A 19,602-nucleotide genomic window follows, 5' to 3' on the forward strand; every position below is an offset into this window, starting at 1 on the left:
TGGGGGTGCGGGGTTTGGGAACTTTTCAGTGACAGGACGAGGAGCGACGGCCATAAAAAAAAAATCCTAAGTTCCACCTCAACACGAGGAAGAACTTCTTTCCATGAAGGGTGGCAGAGCACTGGGACAGCCCCAGGGAAGGGTGGAGTGTCCCTCTCTGGCGACATTCCAAACCCTCTTGGATGTGCTATGTCACCTGATCCAGGTGACCCTGCCTGGGCAGGTGGGATGGACTTGGTGATCTCCAGGAAGGCCCTTCCAACCCGAACTTTTCTGAGATCTGGCAAGAGCCACCTTGCCCACTCCCGGCCCCATTCCCCCTGAGTGGGGGGCTCAGAGCCACACCTTGGGGTCCTGCGGGGGACAGAGGCGCGTGACACGGCCGGTGGCGACCGCACAGAGTTTATTGAAACACCTCCAGCACAGCACAGGGATGCTCGGGGACGGGGAGCCGGTTGTTGTACAGCGTGCAGGGGGGACACAGAGACGGGGGGCGGGCACCCCGGGGGGGCCGCACGCAAGCGCCATGCTGCCGACGGCTCATGCGGGGGGCGGCGGGTTGTGGGGCACGGGGAGGGGGGTTCAGTTCCGTTCTCCCCTTCCCCGGCTCCTCCGGCTGCCTCCGGGGCCGCGGGGCCGGGGATTTGGGCGGTGCAGGATGGCCGAGCAGGGTGGGACAGGACACGGGGGCACGCCCAGGGTCCCCCGCACCCCTGCAGCCCCGCGCCGACAGGAGCGGGGGTCCCTGTCTGAGCACTCCCCGTCCCCGGGAGCAGTTCAAAACCGGGGGGTGCTTCCAACATCTCCCTGAACCCCCTGGAGCGGCCGGGGAGCCCCAGTCCCGGCTGGCAGGGCCGGGGCTCCCTGGGAGCTGTGTGAACCTGGGGCGGGGGGATGCGGGGGACACCGGCGGGGAAGGGGGTCCCGCAGTGGCTGCGCGGAGCAGGGCAGAGCGCGGGGCTCACGCCAGCGAGGATGCTGCTGGTCGGCCGGTCCAGGAGATGAAGGCTTCCTCCCTCGGGGCGCACAGCGGCGCGGGCTCTGCCTCCTTGCTGGGCCAGCGTCCCGCCGGCTCCTCGCTCGGGGCACCACCCGCATTCCCCGAGCCCACCCGTGTCCTCCACCCACCAGCGTCCGTGGGAGAAGCCCCCGCAGCGAGCGCCCGTCGCCCCGCCCGGCCCTGCCCGCCTTGGCCCCTTAACGCCCCACGCTGATGTTGCACGTCTTGCAGCTGGGGTCCTTTTTGGCGTTGGCGGTGGAGAGGCTCATGAGCTGGTGGCCGCTGATCTCCCCCAGCACGCCGAGGCTCAGGTCCACCGGCTCCGTGTAAATGACCTCCAGGATGCTGTCCTGGGCGTGGCGGTACACCAGCTCGCCCTCCTCCACGCAGCACGTCAGGAACTTGTTGGAGGAAATGTCCAGCTGGGGAAGGCGCTCCCGGCAGAAGAGATCCCCGGAGGAGCCCTTGGGCGCCAGGACCAGCACGACGTAGTGGTAGGCGGTGTACATGCAGTAGAAGTCCGCGAAGTAGAGGTTGGTGTTGGGGTTGAAGAGGCGCTGGGCCGGGATCTGGAAGCGATACCGGCCGTAGGGCGAGTCCTGGGGGGGCTGCCCGGTGTTGAACTCGGTGTTGCAGCTGAAGAAGATGCCGTGCAGCATCCCGCTGGTGGGCGAGCCGTGGCTCCCGCTGTTGTCCTTCAGTGACGGCTTCATCACGTTCCCGCAGTGCATCCTGCCACGAGGAGGAGGAGGGACACAAAGACGGGCGAAGGCAGGGTCAGGGAATGCGCTCTGGGAGTGGGGAGCGTGGGGAATGGGGCTGGGGGTACCTGACGTGCTGGAAATACTCCTTGTGTTGGTTGCGGTAGAAGACGGAGAAGCGCAGCATGCGGCCGGCGATCAGCTCCGCTTTCTCCTGCAGCTGGGCCAGGTGCTCCTTGGCATAGTCTGGGGACGGGCACGGGGACATCAGGGCGCCTCCATCCCCCTCCAGCAGCCCATCCCTGCCCGCAGCTCTCCGCACCTCCTGCCTCCCACTCATCAGCTGCCGCTCCAACCGGCCCGGCTTGTGCCAGCTCCCGGCATCGCCCCCGTCCTCCTCCGGGCTCCCAGCTCCCAGCGTTTCCCCCACCTTCCCGGAACCGGCCCCATCCTCTCTCCCGGCTCGTGGCTCCCGACATCATCTCCATCTCCCTCGTGGATCCCAGCGCTGACCCCCTTTTGCTCCCAGCTCCTGGGACTGCCGCTGTTCTCCCTCCCTGCTCCCAACTCCAGGCATCATCTCCATCCTCCCTGTGAGCTGCAGGCATTGCCCCCTTGACCTTTCCATCTCCCAGCTCCAGGCATCAGCCCCATCCTCCCTCCTGGCTCCCAACTCCGGGCATTGCCCCGGCTCCTGGCACTGCCTCCATCCTCCTCCCAGCCCCCGGGATCGGCCCCAGCCCCCGTCCCAGCTCCTGACTCCAGGCATCAAACCGCGTCCTCCCTCCCGGCTCCCAGCATCGCCCCCGTCCTCCTCTCAGTTCTCGGCTCCCGGGATCGCCCCCAGCCTCCCTCCGGGCTCCCGGGACCGCCCCCACCGTCCCTCCCGGCTCCGGGCCGCGCCGGTCCCGCTCACCCCCGGTGCAGAACTCCACGGTCTCGCTCCAGCCGGACACCAGGTACTCGCCGTCGCTCTGTTTGACCGCCGTCTGCACGGCCACGCTGTACTCGGTGCGGGGGCTCAGGAACCAGTGGCCCCGCACCGTCATGGGCAGCGGCACCGCCTTGGCCACCAGCTTGGTGGGGACATCCTGTGCCGAGTGGTGAGGGTCAGGGGGGACAGCATCTCACCCCCGCCCTGCATCGCTGCCCCACACCGCGGGGATGCTGCCGGGTACCGCACACCCCAAAATATCCACTGAAACGCCCCCAAACACCGTGGTGGCGCATCTCGGGCTGCACCTCCTGCTCTGTCCCCACAGCGCTCCCCCGTCCGTGTCCCCAAACACGTCCCCGCTGCGGTGGGGACACAGGGTCCCCAAGGCGGGGGTGGGCTCGGGGACCCCGCGCTCCCGGTGGCATCTCGCGGTGTCAATAGGCCACGGAGCAGCTCCGCAGTGCAGAGCCGTTTCTGTGGCAACGGCGGATGCTGAAGTCGGGAGATAGAGGGGAAAAAATATCCCACCCCCCACCCCCCCATCCCTTATTATTGGGGAGGAGAGAAAAAAAAAAATAATGTTAAACATTAAATAGCATCACCGTGGCAACGGCGCTGCTAAAAACGGCCCGAATTAGTGACTCGCAGCACGGGGAGGGGGAGCAGGAGCCGCTCAGCTCCCCCGCGGGGGCTCAGCGGGGTCCGTCACCCCCCATCCCCATCCCAGTCCCCTCCGCTAGAGTGTCCCGTGAGGGGAATGACCCAAATTCAGCACTAGAGAGGGCTAAAAGCCAGTTCTTCCCTCCCAACCCCGTCTCCTCTCCCCGGGAAGGGGGTCCCGCGTCCTCCCCCGGCTCACCCGGTGTTTGAACTTGTTGGAATTCTTGTTCTCCTTCTTGTTGAGGTCGATGAAGTAGTGAGTGACCCTCTCCAGGTCCCCCTTCTCCATAGCCCAGGAGATGCGGAAGGAATCGCAGGTGATGTTGTTGATCTCGATGTTTTTGGGGGTGGAGAGCAGCTCCATGGCCGGAGGGGCTGAGCTCCTGCGGGGCACAGCGCGGGGTTTGGGGGTGCCGAACCCCCTGTCGCTGCCCACGTCGGCAGCTGCCAAGGCCGCCCGCGGCGGAGCAGATGGCAGCGGGGTGGAAAAGCGGCCGGGAGCCAGGAATAGGCAGCGCAGGCAGGAGCAGGCAGCGGGACGCCGGGAACAAGCCCGGTCGGGTGCGGGGGCCCCGGCCGCTCCCCCGGGTGCCGCGGGGCCCCGGCGAGACGCCAGCGGGCGTTTCGGGGTTTGCTCAACACCGGGTGGGGAAAGAAAAACAAGGGGAGAGTCGAGGGAGTTGCTGGGAGAGGGGAGGGTTGGACGCAGGCACTGGAAAAGCTGGATCCGCCTTTGCCCCGGCCCCGTGCCTCAGTTTCCCTGCGCTCCGGGAAGGCGCTCTGGGGGTGGGCGATGCCGGCGGAGGGGGGACGCGGAGTCACATCCACGGGAACGGGGGGCTGGAGGAGAGCGGTGCCCCCCAGCCTTCACCCCGGGTTTGTGCGGGGGCGGCCGTGGCACCGCGGGGCTGCCAACGTGCCACCGCCCCCTCCGTGTGCCCACGGCCACCCACGCCGGGCTCAGCCGTGTGTGCCCCTGTCACTCGGCACCCACGGCCACCCACGGCCACCCACGGCCACGTGTCCCCCTCCCCCCCAACTGCGCAGACCCCCAGTCCCCTTCTCTGCACCCCCAAGCCGCTGTCACCCCGCGCGTCCCCCCCGCCAAAGCCCTCGGGCACGGCAGAAGGTCACCGCGCTGGGGACACGGTGCCACCTCCTTGCCCCATTCCCGTGCCCGGCGGTGGCGCAGGAATTCTGCACCGGGATTGTGCCAGCTGGATCGTGTCACCGTGTCCCCGTGTCCCCAACACCTCACGTCCCCTAAGAACCTTCAGCGACGCCGCGCCCCCCGTGTCCCCCTGCCCCCCGGGCATCCCCCGGCGATGCCATGGGGATGTCGCCCCGATGCCGCCGGGATTTGGTGGCTGCTCCGGTGTCACGGTGCCGGTGAGGCCCTTACCTGGCCGTGCCGGGGGGCTGCCGGGAGGCGCGGGGATGCCGGTGGAGCGGCAGGGCAGGAGAAGGGAAGGGAGGGCAGGACAGAAAGCCCCGGCGGGGCTGATCCCAGCGGGAAGGACGGAGGATGCCGGAGGGATCGCGGTGGTACCCGGCGATGCCGCGTCGCTGCCTGCGGCTGATGCGACTGGGATCCTCCCAGCCAGCTCGGAAATAGCAAACACCCTCCAGAGGAGGGAGAGAAGGGAGGAAAAAAAAAAAAAAAAAAAAAAAAAAAAAAAAAAGGGAAAAATAGATATCCAAGGAGCTTGGAGAGAAGGGGGGAGGAAGGAAAAACCTCCCGGTTCTGCCAATGGGATGGAGGGATGCGTGCGGCGTCAGGTGATGGAGGCAGAAGTGGGATGTGGGTGCAGATTGGGGGTGGGTGGTGGGCATGTTCTGCCTGTTCCCCCCATTTTTAGGGCCGGGGAGGGGGGAGCTGTCCCGGTTGTCCGCTTGCGGGACAATGGGATCACTCCCTCCCGGCCCCGAAATTGGATGGCTGAGGTGCGTGGGAATGGTGGTACCCACACAGGACCCCTGCGAGGATGGGGGTGCGGAGCCCAACGGCGGAGGACGGACCGGACTCTTTGCTTTGCACGTAGTGAACACCCTTCTTGGAGAGACAAAGCTATTTTCGGGTGGGCGGGTGGGAGAGCACCCCAAAAACACCACTGCCCCCCAAATTTCCGCGAGGGGGTGCACACGCATGAACCCCCTCTGTGAGGGTGCCGGCAGGCTGCGGGGGGCAGAGAACCCTGAAGGGGTTACTCACTGCAGGAATCCCGTGAGGGCGTTAAATCAAGGGCTGAATAACCCCCCAAAACATCCTCTCAGCCGTGCCCCCCGTGCTCAGTCCGGAGAACAGGGCACACTGCCCGTCACAAAGATGGCACCGCCGCCTTCACGCAGTGCCGGGCAATGCCAACCACAAAGATGGCGGCTCGTCGCCAACTCGCCGTGCCCTCAGCAAAGATGGCGGCGGGAGCGTCGCCCCGGGCGGGACGTGCCGTGCGTGACGCATGCGCCGTGCGGGCGGCGAGCCCGTGGCTGCCCGGGCAGGGTGAGGGCCGGCGTGCCGCGGAGCCGGGGGTTTGGGGGGATCGAGGGGGTCCTGAGGGCTGCGAGAAGAGGGGTGAGACCCCTGCGGAGCGGGGGAAGAGTGGGTCCTGTTTTGGGGTGTATAGCGCGGTGAGAATGCTGAGGAGAGAGGGTAAAGGGGGACAAGGAGGGGGCTGAGAGCCCTGGGGAGGGGGCGCAGGGGGGTCTGAGGCCCGTGAGGACGGAGCTGCGAGGGCGTTCTGTGCGCTGTGAGTGGGTCATGGCGGTGTGAACCCCTGGGGAGGGGGGGCAAGGGGGTCCTGAGGGGACCGGGGGGGCTGAGACCCCTGGGGACAGGGGACAAGTGTTTGGGGGCGGATGGGGGCGCTGAGAAAGCTGGAGAGGGGGGCACAGGTGGGTCCTGTGGGGTGCACGGGGGACATGACCCCTCAGGGCAGGGGGCTACACATGGACCCTGTTTGGGGGTGCAGGGGGTTCGTTATTGGGGTGGGTGTATGACCGAGCCTGTTTGGGGGTGCAGGGGTTCATTATTGGGGTGAGCCTGTTTGGGGGTGCAGGGGGGTCGTTATTGGGGTGGGTGTATGACCGAGCCTGTTTGGGGGTGCAGGGGTTCATTATTGGGCTGAGCCTGTTTGGGGGTGCAGGGGGTTCATTATTGGGGTGGGTGTATGAGTGAGCCTGTTTGGGGGTGCAGGGGTTCATTATTGGGGTGGGTGTATGAGTGAGCCTGTTTGGGGGTGCAGGGGGGTCGTTATTGGGCTGAGCCTGTTTGGGGGTGCAGGGGGTTCATTATTGGGGTGGGTGTATGAGTGAGCCTGTTTGGGGGTGCAGGGGGTTCATTATTGGGGTGTATGACCGAGCCTGTTTGGGGGTGCAGGGGGGTTCATTATTGGGGTGGGTGTATGACCGAGCCTGTTTGGGGGTGCAGGGGGGTCGTTATTGGGCTGAGCCTGTTTGGGGGTGCAGGAGCTCTCCCCGAGCCCCCCGGGTGGAGCTGAGCGTGTCCCCTCCCCGCAGGATGGCCGAGGGGGGCTCTGGCAGCTCCGGCTCCCCGGGCAGCCTGCGGCCGGGGCTCCCGGGGGCTCGGGGGGTGCTGGGCAGACGGCCCGCAGCCCCCGCCCTCAGCCCGGGCCGCCTGCCCTCCATCCGCTCCCGAGACCTCACCCTGGGGGGCGTCAAGAAGGTGAGTCCCCCCTCAGTCCCCAAATTGAGGTCACCCAATGTCCTGCCCCAGCAAGGATTTGGGGACCCCGGGCTGGGGGTGGGTGCTGGGAGACCCTTGGGGGGGAGTTGAGAGTGATTTTTTTTTTTTCTCTGTTGTTGCCCACAGAAAACTTTCACCCCCAATATCATCAGCAGGAAGATCAAGGAGGAGTGAGTGGCCTTGGGATTGTTTCCAGAAGGGGCAGGGGTGGATTTGCCAGCAGGGAGGGGGGTCCCAGTGGGTAAAAACGGGGAGCACAGGGATGATTTGGGGTCTGGAGCATCTCTCTGAGGAGGGGAGACTGCAGGAACTGGGCCTGGTTGGTTTGGAGAAGGGAGGAGTGAGAGGGGATCCTGTCGATCCATATAAATATCCCAAATATCCGTGGAAACATCTCAGATAACAATATAAATATTTCAAACATCCATGGAAATGTCTGACATATCCATACAAATCCCCACGTAAATATCTCTGAGTGATGTCCAGAGGTTGCTTCCAAAAAGCTCCATGTGCTGGGAGGGGCGTGGGGCAGGGCTGGGGGTGATTTGCCTCCTCCCTGCCCCACAGGCCCCGGGAGGATGTGACAGTGAAGAAGGAGAAGAAGGAGCGGGAGCGGCAGCGGGATGGGCACGGCCGGGGCCGGGGCCGGCCCGAGGTCATCCAGTCCCACTCCATCTTCGAGCAGGGCCCTGCTGAAATGATGAAGAAGAAAGGTAAGGAGAAATCCCCTCTGGTTTTTTGGGGGTGGGTCCCACCTGGGGTGACCCTGGGCTGCTCCTCTGTCCCCCAGCAGGCTCCTGGGACAAGACCGTGGACATGGCCGACTTCGGCCCTTCCCACATCATCAACATCAAGAAGGAGAAGCGGGAGACGGACGAGGAGACGAAGCAGATCCTGCGGATGCTACAGAAGGATGATGTCAGTGGGCATGGAAGGGGGTGGCTTTGGTGCCACTGGGGCAGTGCTAAGGGTCCCCTGTGCCACTGGGGCGGTGCTGAGTGTCCCTTGTGTCACCAGTGCAGTGCTGAGTGTCCCCTGTGCCACCGGGGTGGTGCTGAGTGTCCCCTGTGCCACTGCAGCAGTTCTCAGTGTTCCATGTGCCACTGGGGCGGTGCTGAGTGTCTCTTGTGCCACCACGGCAGTTCTGAGTGTCCTCTGTGCCACCAGGGGCCCCCTGTGCCACCGAGGTGGTGCTGAGAGTGCCCTGTGCCACTGGGGCGATGCTGAGTGTCCCTTGTGTCACCATTGCAGTTCTGAGTGTCCCCTGTGCCACCAGGGGTCCCCTGTGCCACCGAGGTGGTGCTGAGAGTGCCCTGTGCCACTGGGGCGGTGATGAGTGTCCCCTCTGTCCCCACAGTTCCTGGATGACCCGGGGCTGAAGAACGACATCCGGAACAAGCCGGTGCAGCTGCCCCTGGCCCACTCGGGGTGGCTCTTCAAGGACGAGGTGGCGGAGCAGGAGGACAGCCAGCCATGGCTCCCTGGATCCAAGGAAGAGAAGATGGAGCTGGACCCACCAGCGGTGAAAGGTGGGCTGGGCAGGGGTGGGGACGCAGCGGGGACAAGCTGGGGGTGTCCCCCTTTTCCCCGTGCCCACACACCACCTGTGCAGTGAAGGAAGAGCCGTGTGAGGAGGATCCCAAGCTGGCTCAGCCCAAGGGCCCCCCTGGATTCCCGCGGGACGTGTCGGCGGCCGAGCTGCTGCAGCAGCTGAGCCTGGGGGCCGAGGAGGAGCTGGTGTTCCTGCAGCTCCCCGACACCCTGCCCGGGCAGCCCCCCACCCACGACTCCAAACCCATCAAATCCGAGCTGCATAACGAGGACGGGCAGGTGGTGGTGGTGAAGCAGGAGAAGAGCCAGGTAGGGGCTCTGTAGGGGTGTCCCCTCATCCCCGGGTGGCATCTCTCCCCTCCTGTGGTGTCATCTCTCCCAACCCCATGAGGATGTCTCCCTATCCCGTGATGTCCTTTCCACCCCATCCTGTGATGTCCCTCCATTCCGTGGTGTGATTGTCCCCCGCATCCCGTGATGTCTCCCCCTCATGCCATGGTATTGTCTTCCCCAGTCCCGTGGTGACTTCCCTGCTATCCCATGATGTCCTGCTCATCCCACGCCGCCACCCCCGTCCCTGTGGTGTCCTTTTCTCTCGAATCCTGTGCTGTTTGTTCATCCCATGGTGCTATCCCCCCAGTCCTGTGGGGTGACCCTGATCCCATGGGGTGATCCCAACCCTGTGGGTTGATCCCAGTCCCTTGGGGCAATCCCAGTCCTGCAGTGTGATCCCAATCCCTCTGTGCCATGGCAGGAGGCAAAGCAGGCAGAGAACACCTGCACCTTGGCTGACCTCCCCGAGGGGCAGGTGGGGAAATTGCTCATCCGAAAGTCAGGAAAAGTGCAGCTGGTGCTGGGCAAGGTGACCCTGGATGTGACCATGGGCACTCCCTGCTCCTTCCTACAGGTAAGGAAGGGACACTGCGACCCGATTTGGGGGGCTTTCACCCCAAAATAACCCCCCAAAGGGTCGTGCTGGCTCTTGGGCATCCCTTCCCTGTGATAACGGTGGGGAAGGATCCTGCTGGTCCCCTCTGGGGACATCTCCAGGCTCAGCTTTGGAATCTCCCAGTGATTCCTGTGGCATTGAGCTGCTCACGGGTGTCTCCCCCTCGTGGAACAGGAGCTGGTGTCCGTTGGCATCGGGGACAACCGGACAGGGGAGATGATTGTGCTGGGCCACGTGAGGCACAAGCTGGTCTGTTCCCCGGATTTCGAGGCTCTCCTGGAGCACCGGCACCGGTAGCCCAGGGGGTCCCGGCCCCCCAACCCCTGGGGACGGACCCTCAGCCCCTCCAGATGTGCCTTTGGGACGTGGGCAGGGGGCTCGTGCAGGTGTGGGTGCAGAGCCAGCTCCCACCCGCTTCCAGCCCCGCAGGGTGTCCGGCTGTGTCCCCCAAACCGGCGGCTTCCCCCCAGTGCCAAACGGGGATCTCGGGATGCGTGGGACCGTGGTGTGTCCCCCGGCCCTGTGGACATGCTGCTGGGAGCAGGACACAGGTCCTGAGAGAAAAACCTGGAATAAAACCTCTTTTCCCCCTGTGTGGGGCTGCTCAGTCTTGTTCTGTCACTTCTGCTGAGCCCTGCGAGCCTTGGGGTCCCTGCTTACGTTGATCTCCCACCCCATCCCATCTTAAACACTCCCACATCTGACCTGAGCCTTCCAATTCCATAGTATCCCCCACTCCTGCTCCATCACACCCCACCCATCCCATCCTATCCTACCCCCACCTTTTTACCCCTCCAATTCCATCTCACCCCCTCTCCTGCCACATTCCAACCCATTCCACCCCCTGAATTCCTTCCCAGCCCTCTCCTGCCCATCCCATATAGGCCCCGTTCCCACCCCATCCCATTTTACTCCCCGAATTCCACCCTAACCCTCCCCTGCCCGTCCATTATTAGCCCCCGATCCCAAATTACTCCCCCACCCCTTCTCGCCCCGCCATCGCAGCCTCCTTTGCTCCCATCATGCTCCCGCCCTGTTTACATAGCCCCGCCCACTTTCCTTCTGGCCCCGCCCCCTCCAGTTTCCCGCCCTCTCCCCCAGCGCTGCCCTCAGCGCCCACGCCCCCTCCGCCAGGGGGCGCCCCCGCGTGGGCGTGTCCCGGGGCCGCCCAATCAGCGCCGCGTCCGCGCGTGGGCGGGGCCGCGCGTGCGCTCGGGGCAGCGGCGGCGGCGTGGCCGCGGTTCGGGGCGCGCCTCGACGGGGCGGCCATGGACCCGCCGCGGCGCTTCTGCCCGCCCGGGCCCGGGCCCGGCCCTGTGGTCCCTGTGCCGCGGGGGCTCCGCGGGCTGGCGGCCTTTTCCCCTCGTCTGCCTTCTCCCGGCCCCGCGCAGCCCCGACTCCCGTCGTCGCCGTTTCCCGCGCTGTTCCGCCGGCTGGGCCTGGAGGAGCGGCCTCTGGAGAGGCCCCTGGGTAGGTGCCGGTGGTGAGGGGGCGGAGGCGGCGTGCCGAGCCCCGCTCCCCGCTCACGGTGCCCCTGCTCTCGCAGGTCGGGGCGGTGCTGGCAATGGGAAGGCTCCGGCTCTGGCCGGCCCGGTGCAGCAGAAGGAGGAGGACACGGGGGCAGCGCTGGGGGCGCTCCCCACGCGTGGGCAGTGAGTCCCCCACACCCCTAAACCCTCAGTGCCCACCCTCCTCTGGGTCCTCCTTCATCTTCCCTGTGCCACCTGCCCCCTTCTATAGTCTATGCTCATTCCTTCCCTCCCCTCTGTCTCCCCCTGCACTGTATGTCCACCTTATCCCCTCTGCCTTCCCCATCTCCTCTGTCTCTCCTATCCCTTTATCCCAGAACTTGGGTGTTTTGGGCCGCCAGGCTGCTGTGGGGCGGGAGAAGGGGGATTTCAGGGTGTTCAGCTCTCCCTGGGGACACAGGATCCTGTGGAAAGGCAGAGGGGACGCGCTGCCCGCCCAGCCTGGAAGAGCTGCCGCTGCTGCGCCTGCCCCGTGCCCACCGAGCCCCCAGCCCAGCCCAGTGCCCGTGCCCACCCCGGAGACCCCCCCAGCTGCTGCCAGGCCGTAAGTGACGGCCCCCAGCCCCTCGCTTTGGGGTCCAGGTGCTCTGGGTCACTGCTGACCCCCTGTCCCTCGCAGGGCGCAGGGGACGAAGCCGGTGGGGAAGGGAGCCACCGTCTCCGTGGGGCTGAACTTTGTGAAGATCCACTGCCAGAACGAAGCTGTCTACCAGTACCACGTGACCTTCAGGTGATAATGGGGGCTGGGGTCCCTCACAGCTCCTCGAGGTTGAGGTGTCCCCAGGTAGAACCCTCTGTGTCCCTCGTGCTGTCCGGGCTGCCATGAGGTGGAGTGAGGTTGGGGTGGCCCCCGGCACAGCAAAGAGCTCTGGGTTTTCACCTTCAGCAGGGGTTTTTGGGGAGCTGAGCAAGGTCTGGGGGGGCAGAGGAGGGAGAAAAGCCCCTGTGTGCCCCCAGCCCCGAGGTGGAGTGCAGGGGTGCCCGCCTTGCCATGCTGAAGGAGCAGCACGCCGTGACTGGGGACGTGATGGCCTTTGACGGCTCCATCCTCTTCCTGCCCATCCAGATCCCCAAGGTAAGGGGTAGGGGGGTCTCACCCGGTTTGGGAGTACAGGGGTGTCCCTGTTTTGGGTGGGAGAACCCCCTCTGGCCCTGTCAAAGGTCAGCCTGAAGGCTTGGAGGAGGAGCGACGGGGAGGAGATTTCCATCAACATCCAGATGACCAAAGTGCTGGAGCCCAGCTCCGATCTCTGCATCCCCTTTTACAACGTGATCTTCCGCAGGTGAGAGACCAAAGAGACCTTCCCTGAGCTCCAGGGAGGAGATTCTTTTCCTCCTTTTTCCTCCTAATCCTTGTCCAGTTGTACTTTTTCTACTTTTCCTTCCTCAGGGTGATGAAAATCTTAAACATGAGCCTGGTTGGGAGACACTTCTTTGAGCCTGCCCAGGCCACCAGTCTACAGAAATACAGGTGGGTGCTGGCACCTTCCTTCCCACAGGATCATCCCTGTTTCCCTGGCAACCTGGAAGTTGGGAAGTTTTCCCAGGTCAGCCTGACTTGGTAGTGGCTGTTTTGAGAAGTTGGGAGCTGAGAAATGAATGCCTGGGGCTCGGATGTTCCTTGGTTAACCCAGGCCTTGTTTTCCTCTGGATGCAGCCTCCATATCTGGCCGGGATACGCTGTCAGCATCAGGAGGAAGGACGGAGGGCTCTTCCTCATGGTGGACGCCATCCACAAGATCATCCGCAGCGAGTCCGTCCTGAGTGTGATGTGAGAGAAGCAGCCAAACCCCCGAAAGCTTCGGGGGGCAAAGGTGCTGCGAGAGGTGCTTTACTCTTGGGATAGCACAGGAAGGGAGCATTCCTTGCCTCTCCTCTTCCCCCAGGCAAACCATCCATGCCCAGAGCCAGAGGACGTTCCAGGACGAGTGCACCAAGCAGCTGGTGGGGAGCGTGGTGATGACCCGCTACAACAACCGCACCTATCGCGTGGATGACATCGACTGGGACAAGACCCCCAAGGACACTTTCACCTTGGCCAGCGGCCAGGAGATCACCTTTGTGGAGTACTACAGGTGAGCAGGAGCTGCGGGATCATCCCGTGGGAATGGGAGGGGCTCCATGCTCAGCGCTAATCCAAGGTGAGGGAGCAGGAGCAGGGAGGTTTTGTTGCCCACGGCTGGGGTTCGAGACTGGGTGTGCTGCAAGTTCTGTTCCAAAGGGAAATTCTGGGGTTGTGATGATGCTGTTTTTCCAGCAAGACCCACGGGATTACCATCAGGGAACTGGACCAGCCCCTGCTCGTCCACAAGCCGAAGGAGAAACTGATGCCACAGGGAAAGGTGAGCCGGACACAAATATCCGTGTGCTTTTTTGGGCTCCCCCAGCCCCTGGGGAGAGCAGGGATTCCCAGCCCCTGGAACGCTGACCGAGCCTGTCCCTCCCTGCAGCGCCAGCTGGACTTGGTGCTGCTCGTGCCAGAGCTCACCTTCCTCACCGGGCTGTCCGACCTCCGGAAGAACAGCCGGATGCTGAAGGTCAGAACCCATTTCACCTCACTTTCCCAAGGGTTTGGGAGGAGCCCCCAGCCCTCCCTCACGGCTGGCTGTTCCCGGCGCAGGACGTGATGTGGGAGATGATCCAGAGCCCGCAGCAGCACTACCAGCGCCTCACCAGCCTGCTGCGCCGCATCCGGGACAGCCCGGAGGCCTCCCGGGAGCTGGAGCGCTGGGGGCTGTGCCTGGACACGGACATCTACAGGGTAAGGGCTGCGGGGCTGCCGGCCTCCCCCCGGGCGCGGAGGCAGCGGAGGCAGCTCCGGAGATTCCCGCTCTGCCCAGACCCAGGGTCACATCCTGCCCGTGGAGCGCATCATCCTCCGGCACCGCTCCTTCCTTCCCGCCGAGGACGTGGGCTGGCACCGGGAGGTGGCGAAGGAGGCGCCCATCGCCGCGGTGAGCAGCAGCCTGCCCCTGGTTTGGAAAGCTTTGGGATGGGTTTTCCTGAGCGCTGGCATTCCTGCCGAGCCGCTTCCACGGCACAAACCCTTCCCTTGTTTGTGTTGGATTTGAGCTCCGGCCCGTTTTTCCGAAGGATTGGAGGTATGTGGCTGTGGTGTCTGCTTTCCCGCCTCGTCCCAGGGTGGAGGGAGCCTTTCACATGCAGGAATTGGATGGAATTCCATCCAAATTTCTCTCCTTTCCCAGATTCCCCTCTGTGCTGCAGATTTCTCTTGCGCCAGTTTGCCCTCTCCTAGATTCCCGTCTGTGCAGCACATTCCTCTTGGCCTGAATTCCCTCTCCCAAATTTCCCTCTCCCAAAGTCCCTGCTGTGCTCCAGGTTCCTCTAGGCCCACTTTTCCTCTCCCAAATTTTCCCCCTGTGCTCCGTAGGTTTCTCCTCTCCCAGACAGGAATGCGCTGTGTGGATTGGGAGCCACAGGAACACCCCCAAACTGTGGCTTATCCTGCCTTCTCTCCCAGATCTCCTTCAATTCCTGGCTCCTGGTTTATCCCAAGCGGCTGCAGCACCTGGCCAAGGACCTGCTGGGGGCCATGAGGAACAGCTCTGGAGCCATGGGAATACAGGTGGGACAGCCCATAGTGCAGGAGCTGCGCGATGACCGGATCGAGTCCTACGTCAGGAGCATCCAGAGTTCTTTGGGAAGCCAGGTGAGGAGTGGGGTTATCCCTGGGGGTTGTTGGGAGGGTGGGATGGGAGCACCTGGAGAAGAAGAGGCTCAGGGGGACCTTACTTTTCCCTAAAAATCCATGACAGGAAGGTGAAGTCAGGTGGGGATTGGGCCCAAAGCACAGGATGAGAGGGAATGGCCTCAAGCTGTGCCAGGGAAGGCTCAGGTTGGACACCAGGAGGGATTTTTTCATGGGAAGAATTTTTAAATTCTGGAATGGGCTGCCCAGGGAGGTGGGGGAGTCCCCATCCCTGGAGGTGTGGATGTGACACTTGGGAACGTGGGTTATTGGTGACCTCAGGTTTGACTCAGTGATCCAGGAGGGTTTTTCCAACCTGAACAATTCCACAATTCCCCTCAGAACAAGGTGCAGATGCTCCTGTGCATCATCCCCAACGGCCGGGACGACGTCTACGGGGCCATCAAGAAGCTTTGCTGTGTGCAGAGCCCAGTGCCCTCCCAGGTGGGTTGGCACCTCCATTCCTGGGAATCCGTGGCTATCTCCAGCCTCACTTTTCCCTGTGTTTTCCCTCTCCATAGGTCATCAATGCCCAGTCCCTCACGGGACATCCCGGCAAGATCAGGAGCGTGGTGCAGAAAGTTCTGCTGCAGATCAACTGCAAGCTGGGCGGGCAGCTCTGGGGGGTGGATATCCCACTGGTAAGGCAGGAAAACCCTGGGAAGAGGCTTGGGATGAGCCTAGAAGCTGTGGAGGGGGTGAATTATGGTGGGCACGGGCTGGATGAACCAGCTGGAGAATCAGGGTTGGCTTCTCTTGGGTGTGTGTGAGTCCCTTGGAGCTAGAGGGAGCCGAGCCTGGAGGTGTCAGGCTTATCCCTAAATCCAGCCTGGCTGTTTTTCCCTCTTCCAGAAGCAGCTGAGGGTTGTGGGCATGGACACTGTCCCTAAATCTCACCTGCCTTTTCCCTCCTCCACTATCCCTAAATCCCACCTGCCTTTCCTCCTCCATTATCCCTAAATCCCACCTGCCTTTCCTCCTCCACTATCCCTAAATCCCACCTGCCTTTCCTCCTCCATTATCCCTAAATCCCACCTCTTCCCCTTGCCAGAAACAGCTCACAGTTTTTGGCCTGGACAGCATCACTCAATGCCAGCTCTTTTCCCCTCTCCAGAAGCAGCTGATGGTTGTGGGCATGGACATCCACCACAGCCGGAGCCCAGGGATGCGCTCCGTCATCGGCTTCGTGGCCAGCATGAACCAGTACGTGCCTCCCTGGGAAAGGGAGGGAAGGTGTTCTCCTGCTCTGCCCTGGGAATTTGCAGGATATCCCATCCCCGAATCCCCCTCCTTGGCCGGGAGGGGGGTGAGGATGCTCCTGTCCCCAGCTGCTGTGCTCAGCGAGGTCTCCCCTGCTGCGTTTGTGTCGGGAATCGCTGGGGAAAGGGCTGGGAATGCTGAGCCAGGGCCGGTTTGGGGTTGCACAAGACCTGGATGGACTTTGCCTGGTGCTGGGGGGGTTCCTGCTGCTCATTCCCATCCTGCTGTCCCATCCCCAGCATCCTCACCAAGTGGTACACCAGGGCGGTTTTCCAGATGCCCCACCAGGAAATCGCCGACAGCCTCCGGCTCTGCCTCTCCCAAGCCCTCAAGCGTTTCTACGAGGTGAGGCCAACCAAAAACACCCTCCTGTGGTTCCACATTCCCTCAGAACAAAGGGAAAAGCTCCCAAACTTCCAGCCTGGATACGTGCAGGGGAGCAGACCTCCCAGGCAGCCTTTGGACTGGATGTGGAGCCGGCACAGCTCATCCTTATCTCAGGAACATGCCTCGGGATCACTTTGCTCAGAGGGAAGTGCCACGTTACAGCTCCCAAAGGCCTGTCCCTTGTCCCCAGCGTGAGAAAAGCAGCCTGTGACAGGGCAAGGGCCAGGAAAAATCCCAGCTCATGGGATTTTCCTGGAGAAGCTGTGGCTGCTTCAATCCCTGCGAGTGTCCAAACCCAGCTTGGAGCAACCTGGGATAGTGGGAGGTGTCCCTGCCCATGGCACAGGTTGGAATGAGATGATTTTAAAGCTCCTTCCCACCCAAATCAGTCCGGAATTCTGTAATTAATACAAACACAGCCCTCCCCAAACCCACCCTGAGCTGCATTTTTGGGCAGACTCAGTGTGTGTTAAATTCCCAGCTCCATCCCTGAACACTCAAACTCCTCCTGACCAGGGAACATTTTCAGCTAAGCCCGTGCATGGCAGGGAGGTGTAAAAACCAGCTGATTGTCCCTTTTTCCTCCCAGCTGAACCATACCCTGCCCATGAAGATCGTGGTGTACCGGGACGGGGTGTCCGACCCCCAGCTGGACACTGTGCTCAAGTATGAGGTGCCTCAGCTCCAGAAGAGCTTTCAAACCTTCCAAAATTACCAGCCCAGCCTCGTGGTCGTGGTGGTGCAGAAGCAGATGAGCACCAACTTCTACTGCCTGACAGGAGAGGAGCTGGTGTCCCCTCCTCTGGGCACCGTCATCGACCACAGTGTCACCAGCTCGGGCAGGTGAGAGGCAGAGCTGGGGCTGGGGGAGCTGGCATGGGGTAAAAAACACCCTGAGAAGGGAGAAAAAACACCCCCAGGGGGAAGAACTAACATGGGTGTAAAAAAAAATTGGGAAAAATGCCCCAGGGTGGGAAAAAAATCAACCATCGGTACGAAAAAATGGTTGTAAAACCACCCCAGGTTGGGTGGTTTTACAAAAAATTGGTTGTAAAAATAGCCCAGGGTGCAAGAAAGAACTTCAGGGTGCAAAAACCCTTCCCAGGGTGCCAAGGAATTGTTTTAAAAATAACCCAGGGTGTTGGAAAAAATCCACCCCAAGGTGTAAAAAATATGTGTAAATGCCCTCTAAGGTGAAAAAAAAAAAGTTGTAAAAATACCATAAAGTATATTATAATGTATTGTTTTTACAAAATAAGACACACTGGGGTGTAAAAACACCTTTAGTGCAAAAAAAAGGGTTATAAAACCACCCCAGGGTGCAAAAACCTCCCTGTGGAGTGCAAAAATGAAACCCTTGGGGTTCAAACCCACCATTCTGGGATGTAAAAAAAAGCCCAGTCTGGAGTTCAGAGCTCCCTGAGGTGCAAAAATGCTCATTTTGGGGTGGAAAAAAACCAAATTGGAAGTTTGTTTTGCCCTTCCAGGCAGGATTTCTTCCTGCTGGCCCATCACTCGCGGCAGGGCTGCAGCGTCCCCACGCACTACATCTGCATGTGGAACACGGCCAACCTCAGCTCCGAGCACCTCCAGAGGTAAGGGGGGTCCTGAGCCCCCCAAAAACCTCCCTGGAGGAGGGAGAGGCCCTCAGAATCATCCAGGGAAAAGTGCAGGAATCCCAGAGTTCCTGAGATCCTGCAGGTCCCCCAAAATATTCCAGAGGGAAGGGCAGGGATTCCTGCAGCTGCCCAAGATTCCAGAGCCCCTCAGTCCCCTGTAGGGATAAGGGTGGGGCTCCTACAGCCCCCAAAATCCTCCAGAGGGAATGGGAGAGACCCCCAAAATCATCCAGGAGAAGGAGCAGGAGTTCTTGAGTATCCCACAGCCCCCCCAAAATCCTTCCAGAGAGAAGAGCAGGAATCTCTTATCCCAATATCCCAGAGAAGGAAGAGGAGCCTTGTGTAGGGTGGGGACCCAACCCAGACCCCCCAAATTTGGGGTTTTTGGGTAAATCAGCCCCTGGAGCAGTTAGAGGGTGGGGACAGGCACTGGGTTGAGCCTGCTGCTCATACTGGGTGAACTGGGAGGCCATGGATGAGGCAGATCCCACAGCTGGCTCACCCCATTCCCAACCTTGGGATAAACGCACCTAGGAGCAGGTCCTGGGATCTGGCCCCATCCCCAGGAATCCCAAATCCCATTTCTGTCTATCCCAAGGCCAGGGACAGCTGGGAGCAGGCTGTGGGAGGGATCTATCCCCATTCCCAGAAATCCCAATTCCCTCCTTGTCCCCAGGTTGACCTTCAAGCTGTGTCACCTGTACTGGAACTGGCCGGGCACCGTCCGTGTCCCTGCCCCCTGCAAATACGCCCACAAGTTGGCATTCCTGGTGGGACAGGTCCTGCACCACGAGCCCAGCGCCCAGCTCAGCGAGCAGCTCTTCTTCCTTTAACCTGCCAGGACCTGGAAAACCGGGATTGCACCCGGCAAACTGGGATTGCACCCGGCAAACCGGGATTGCACCCGGCAAACTGGGATTGCACCCGGAATTCCGCTGCTGTTTGCCCCCCCTGCCGAGGTGGATCTTCCTCAGTTCCCTGTTTTGGTGTTAATTTATTCGTTGTTTGTTGGTTTAGAGGATGCTGGAGATCGCAGCAGCATCCCAGGGCTGTGGGTTTTTGGGAATTATCTCCATGGGGATGAACCCAGAGGAATATCCCCCTCTGGTTTCCAGCCCTCCCAGTGAAGGTGGTTAATGAGCCCCAAAAGTGCTGCTGCTGCCACAGCTCATCCCTGTGCTGGTGCTGGATGTAAATACCAAGGATTTGGGGGGTTTTTCCCCCCCGGTTTCTTGCATTTCCATGCGGGTTTAAAGTTGTTTTCCTGGGCTTTTTCAAGTTGAACAAACCAGCTCCGGTTTGGCCAGTTCTCCCGTCCTTGAGGAGTCACTGGTTTTCCAAGGAGAATTCTTTGTGGATTCAGGTCATTACCCCAGGGAAAGGTTTTGAGTTTTTCACCTATTTTAGGTGCTTTTTTTGCCTTTAGTCAAAGAGAAGTTGGAATTCCCTAATTTTTCTCTTTGCTGTAACCAGTTTTGTGGTCCACTGCAATAAAATCATTGCTGACAGCTGCTCCCTTGTGGATTTGGGGGGATGTTGGGCTGCCCCTTTTTCCCAGGGGGATCCCAGGATGGAGCAGGGGGACACTGAGGGGGGG

General features: G+C 61.8%; 4 protein-coding genes across 6 annotated transcripts in view; 2 read left to right on the forward strand and 2 right to left on the reverse strand.

Annotated features, from left to right (window-relative positions):
- Nucleotides 1-19,602, reverse strand: part of LGI3 (leucine rich repeat LGI family member 3) — a 228,735-nt gene that overhangs the window by 33,151 nt on the left and 175,982 nt on the right.
- Nucleotides 387-5,061, reverse strand: PHYHIP (phytanoyl-CoA 2-hydroxylase interacting protein). Its single transcript, XM_066337200.1, has 5 exons — nucleotides 4,701-5,061; nucleotides 3,498-3,681; nucleotides 2,618-2,792; nucleotides 1,830-1,947; nucleotides 387-1,732 (listed from the first exon to the last, which is right to left on the reverse strand). Exons 2-5 carry the CDS (start codon nucleotides 3,660-3,662, stop codon nucleotides 1,198-1,200), a joined length of 993 nt encoding a protein of 330 aa, XP_066193297.1. The 5' UTR covers nucleotides 3,663-3,681; nucleotides 4,701-5,061; the 3' UTR covers nucleotides 387-1,197.
- On the forward strand, nucleotides 5,738-9,931 carry POLR3D (RNA polymerase III subunit D). 3 transcript variants are annotated; one of them, XM_066337037.1, is made up of 9 exons: nucleotides 5,738-5,798; nucleotides 6,815-6,980; nucleotides 7,128-7,171; nucleotides 7,569-7,714; nucleotides 7,792-7,919; nucleotides 8,359-8,530; nucleotides 8,614-8,861; nucleotides 9,307-9,459; nucleotides 9,676-9,931. In XM_066337037.1, the coding sequence occupies exons 1-9, from the start codon at nucleotides 5,758-5,760 to the stop codon at nucleotides 9,796-9,798; spliced, it is 1,221 nt and encodes a 406-aa protein (XP_066193134.1). In that variant the 5' UTR covers nucleotides 5,738-5,757; the 3' UTR covers nucleotides 9,799-9,931. The 3 variants fall into 3 exon arrangements, with proteins under 3 accessions (XP_066193134.1, XP_066193135.1, XP_066193136.1); XM_066337038.1 differs by having other exon boundaries at nucleotides 7,795-7,919; XM_066337039.1 differs by lacking the exon at nucleotides 5,738-5,798 and adding an exon at nucleotides 5,842-5,870.
- On the forward strand, nucleotides 10,770-19,518 carry PIWIL2 (piwi like RNA-mediated gene silencing 2). Its single transcript, XM_066337100.1, has 20 exons — nucleotides 10,770-10,971; nucleotides 11,048-11,153; nucleotides 11,650-11,760; nucleotides 11,988-12,105; nucleotides 12,192-12,313; nucleotides 12,421-12,501; nucleotides 12,688-12,801; nucleotides 12,917-13,105; nucleotides 13,288-13,372; nucleotides 13,481-13,567; nucleotides 13,651-13,791; nucleotides 13,871-13,984; nucleotides 14,512-14,700; nucleotides 15,082-15,183; nucleotides 15,261-15,380; nucleotides 15,854-15,942; nucleotides 16,239-16,344; nucleotides 16,976-17,229; nucleotides 17,874-17,981; nucleotides 18,682-19,518. The coding sequence occupies exons 1-20, from the start codon at nucleotides 10,770-10,772 to the stop codon at nucleotides 18,836-18,838; spliced, it is 2,595 nt and encodes an 864-aa protein (XP_066193197.1). The 3' UTR covers nucleotides 18,839-19,518.

The sequence above is a fragment of the Sylvia atricapilla genome, chromosome 28, assembly GCF_009819655.1.
Source record: "Sylvia atricapilla isolate bSylAtr1 chromosome 28, bSylAtr1.pri, whole genome shotgun sequence".
NCBI lineage: Eukaryota > Metazoa > Chordata > Aves > Passeriformes > Sylviidae > Sylvia > Sylvia atricapilla.